This window comes from Candoia aspera, chromosome 1 (assembly GCF_035149785.1).
Source record: "Candoia aspera isolate rCanAsp1 chromosome 1, rCanAsp1.hap2, whole genome shotgun sequence".
Classification (NCBI taxonomy): Eukaryota; Metazoa; Chordata; class Lepidosauria; order Squamata; family Boidae; genus Candoia; species Candoia aspera.
Window position 1 is genome coordinate 32,392,600 of NC_086153.1, and position 3,721 is coordinate 32,396,320.

The 3,721-nt window shown below is 39.0% G+C and overlaps 1 protein-coding gene across 1 annotated transcript; it reads right to left on the minus strand.

Moving 5' to 3' along the window:
• Positions 1–1,075: 1,075 nt before the first annotated feature.
• LOC134504148 (toll-like receptor 2 type-2) lies at positions 1,076–3,025 on the minus strand. The gene has a single exon (XM_063313605.1). The coding sequence runs from the start codon at positions 3,023–3,025 to the stop codon at positions 1,076–1,078; it is 1,950 nt and encodes a 649-aa protein (XP_063169675.1).
• Positions 3,026–3,721: the final 696 nt, after the last annotated feature.

Consider the following 3,721-nt stretch of genomic DNA (forward strand, 5'->3'; position numbering starts at 1 on the left):
GTAGTAACATATGGCTGCGAGAGCTGGACCATAAGGAAGGCTGAGAGAAGGAAGATAGATGCTTTTGAACTGTGGTGTTGGAGGAAAATTCTGAGAGTGCCTTGGACTGCAAGAAGATCAAACCAGTCCATCCTCCAGGAAAGAAAGCCAGACTGCTCACTTGAGGGAATGATATTAAAGGCCAAACTGAAATACTTTGGCCACATAATGAGAAGACAGGACACCCTGGAGAAGATGCTGATGCTAGGGAGAGTGGAAGGCAAAAGGAAGAGGGGCCAACCAAGGGCAAGGTGGATGGATGATATTCTTGAGGAGACGGACCCGTCCCTGGAGGAGCTGGGGGTGCTGACGACCGACAGGAAGCTCTGGCGTGGGCTGGTCCATGAAGTCACAAAGTGTTGGAAGCGACTAAACGAATAAACAACAAGGATGCTCACAGTTTCTCAGCTGAACATATGGCTGAGTCTGTCCATGTGTTGTGAGATTAAGGAGTTTTCTTCATGTCTTCTGACCGCTAGTTGGTGTTCGTGGATGCGCTCTGCTAGTCTTCTGCCTGTCTGTCCTACATAGTGGCTGCTACAGTCCTTACACGTAGATGACTCCTGTTTTTATTTCTTGGGCTATTGGGTCTTTTGGGTTACTGAAGATGTTTTGGAGGGCTTTAGTTGGTTTGCGTGCTACAGTGATGCCATGTGGTTGTACCAGTCTGTTGGTTTTTTCTGAGATGTTTTTGATGTATGGCAGTGTTTTCCTTTTCATAGCTTGTGTTGGTTGTGCTGTTCTGGGTTGAGTGGTCAGGCACTTTTTGACAAAGTTGTGTGGGTATCCATCTTGTGGGAAGATGTATAGGTGGTCTGTTTCCTGTTTCTGGTGTTCTGGGTTGCTGCAGTGCATTTGTATTCGTTTGAACAAGTAGTTTCTTAGGAAAGGGCATGGTTTTAAAAGACCACTTTTCTAGAAAATTAACGTAAAACATTATTTTGGTTCATTATTAATGTTCTAATAAATGTATCTTTCAGATGATGGCTATTAAAAATTACTATTATTTTTTAATACTCCAAAGCCAACTTAGCAATCAGCATTGCTCTTCCTTCAGTTTCATCTGTTTCCTGGTGCAGCTTTTTCTTTGTGTTGTTAGTACTGGCTCATTCATAGTTTTCAACACAGCAGTCAATTGGTGCCAGAAAAGCTTTTGTTTGTGTTCCTCAGGACTCCATTTCAAGTAGGTTTTCCTTTTTAATAGTTTTCTAAGCTTGCTGAATTTTTGTGGGATGCTGTTGGGTGGGAGATCTTCCAATACAACCATAATGAGAGAATCCTGGTTTTCACTGAGAACCCGGTGTTCAGCAAAGTACAGCTCGTACTGGCACCAGCAGCTGTGGACAAAGCTGGGTGATAGCACAAAAAGAACTTTATGGCTGTTCTCAATGCAGTAAAAAATGTTCCCAAGAACTGGATGCCCTGGCATGAAATCCCTTTCATGATAACATATTTTAAATCCATTGGCCTCCAGTTTTTCTAGTAGGATCTCTTTGGTCCAAGATGCATCATTTTCACTGTATGAAATGAAAGCATCGTACATTTTGTGTTCTGGTCTCTTCTCATGTTGCTTCCTTTTAGCCTTGCACCAATACCAACCCATCTTCACATACCATGGACCATCAAAATGCCAGCACAGTACAGATATGATGGTCATGATCAAAATGGCCACACCAGCTGTAATTCCGATTTGAAGACCAAGAGAACAATACAACATGGTTAGATGACTGTTTTCCACCAAAAGACCTCGCTTTTTTTGTGGAAAACCACAAAAAAGACTTTCTCGGCCATTTATTTGCAATTCTGAGCTAGCAAGGTATGTGTTTACAAACCAGTATAATTCACAGTTACAGAAAAAATGTTTCCCTTGGATGGTTAAAATTTTCAAGTTTGTTAAATGGTGGAACATCTCTTTCATAATGATGGCAATGGCATTGTTGCTGATATCCAACTCAACCAAGGATTTAGGGAGAGACCCTGATTGTAGGAAAAAGATTTTATTTTCTGACAAATTCAGGTATTTCAATTCAGGCAGAAATTTCCCCATGTGATCCAGCAGATTTGTGATTAAATTATGGCTTACATCCAGGTTAGTTAGGGAAAGGTAGGAACTGTTCAGATTGAGTTGCATTATAAGATTTCTAGAAAGATTAAGCAATTTTAAACTTTGCTCAGCCCCATGGAAAGGGAAACGGCGTATCTTATTTTTACTAACATCACATTCCTCTAATGAGTCTGGAAGATATGCTGGTGAAATTTCTTCTATTTCATTGTTTTGAATTTTAAACACTGTTAAATTTGGGAAAAGATTTGGGCTAGCCATCCCTTGTAAGTTACAGTTGCTTAAATCAAAGTGGTGCAAAGATTTTGTTAGATAGGATAATTTGTCCATGAGGTTATTGCTAAAGTCAAGAAAAATATGTTTTTTCATTGTGTTTTGAAATGTGCCATTTGCTAGGATTCCACAGCTTGCAGTAATCTGTAATACCGAGGATGGAAATCTTGTTCCCTTTTCATCGTGTTGTTCATTGCCAAGAACATTCCACTTTAATACTGAATTGGGATTTAAAAGGTCTTCAGCTCCTTGCTGCTTCTCTGCTGGCATAGGAGGCAATGTTGTGGCCCTTAGAGGTGGGTCAGTCAACAAAACATTTATTATTCCATCAGTTTGTGAGAATTTCTGAGGTGACATATGCTGTGGTTGGCTATTAGATAAAACATTTGTTGGATCAACTTGGAAACTAGAATTGTGTTGCATATTGAAAACATTAAGAATATTGAGACTCGCTTTCTTTTTTGTCGTAATTTCTTTCCTTACATTATGTAAAAAAATGAAGATCCTTCTTGGAATTTGAGATTCAGGTAATGAAGAGGGGCTTAGAGAGGATTTGGACAGAATTTTATTGTCTGAATGCTGAAATCTGCCGTCTCCACCACAAAAGAGAACGATGAGATAAAAATGCAAGGTTCTGATGAAGAATCCCATCCTGAAGAAGAAACAAAAATAGCACTTGTCTATTCAAAATGTAGCTTTAACAACAACTTGGTTTCAGAACTTCTTAAATAAGAAACTTTTTAATTGACAAAATATTATCCTATGTTTTCTATATTTTCAGCCCTAGCTTTTTTATCAGAAATAAAACTTTAGTTTAACCATTCTTTAACTTTCATTTGGAAGCTACAATATCACCTTTTCTATTCCCTGCATTCCTATTCTACATGGTTCATTCAGAAGGAGTCAAAGACGTTGGTGGGGTTCGTGTCTCAATTCAGTTTGTTGTTTAAAGCTTCATGTGTGGAAAGTGGGTCATCTTTTGGCACCACCCTGACTGCAAAGCACCCCTGTCACACTAAAACTGATACTATCAGTGGATGGTGAAATCAGGTTCCATATATGTTCAATTTAAGCTACAAACAGTATTTATCTTTACAAATGAAGATGTATTAAAATAGTGGCTTTCCAAATATTGCAAGGAGGGATAGTGCTCCTTAGAATTTGTTGGGGGGATTACTATATAGAAGATTATCAGTTTGAGCGAAAAAACTTCCTGGAAGGATAGTTTGCTGTGACCACTTACCTTCTCCTATAAACTAGGATTGCAATAGAAATGTTGGGTGTGTTGCAAGTTACAGTTCTCTCTAGCAATTTAGTGGCATACAAGGCCTGTACAAGTATTTCGTA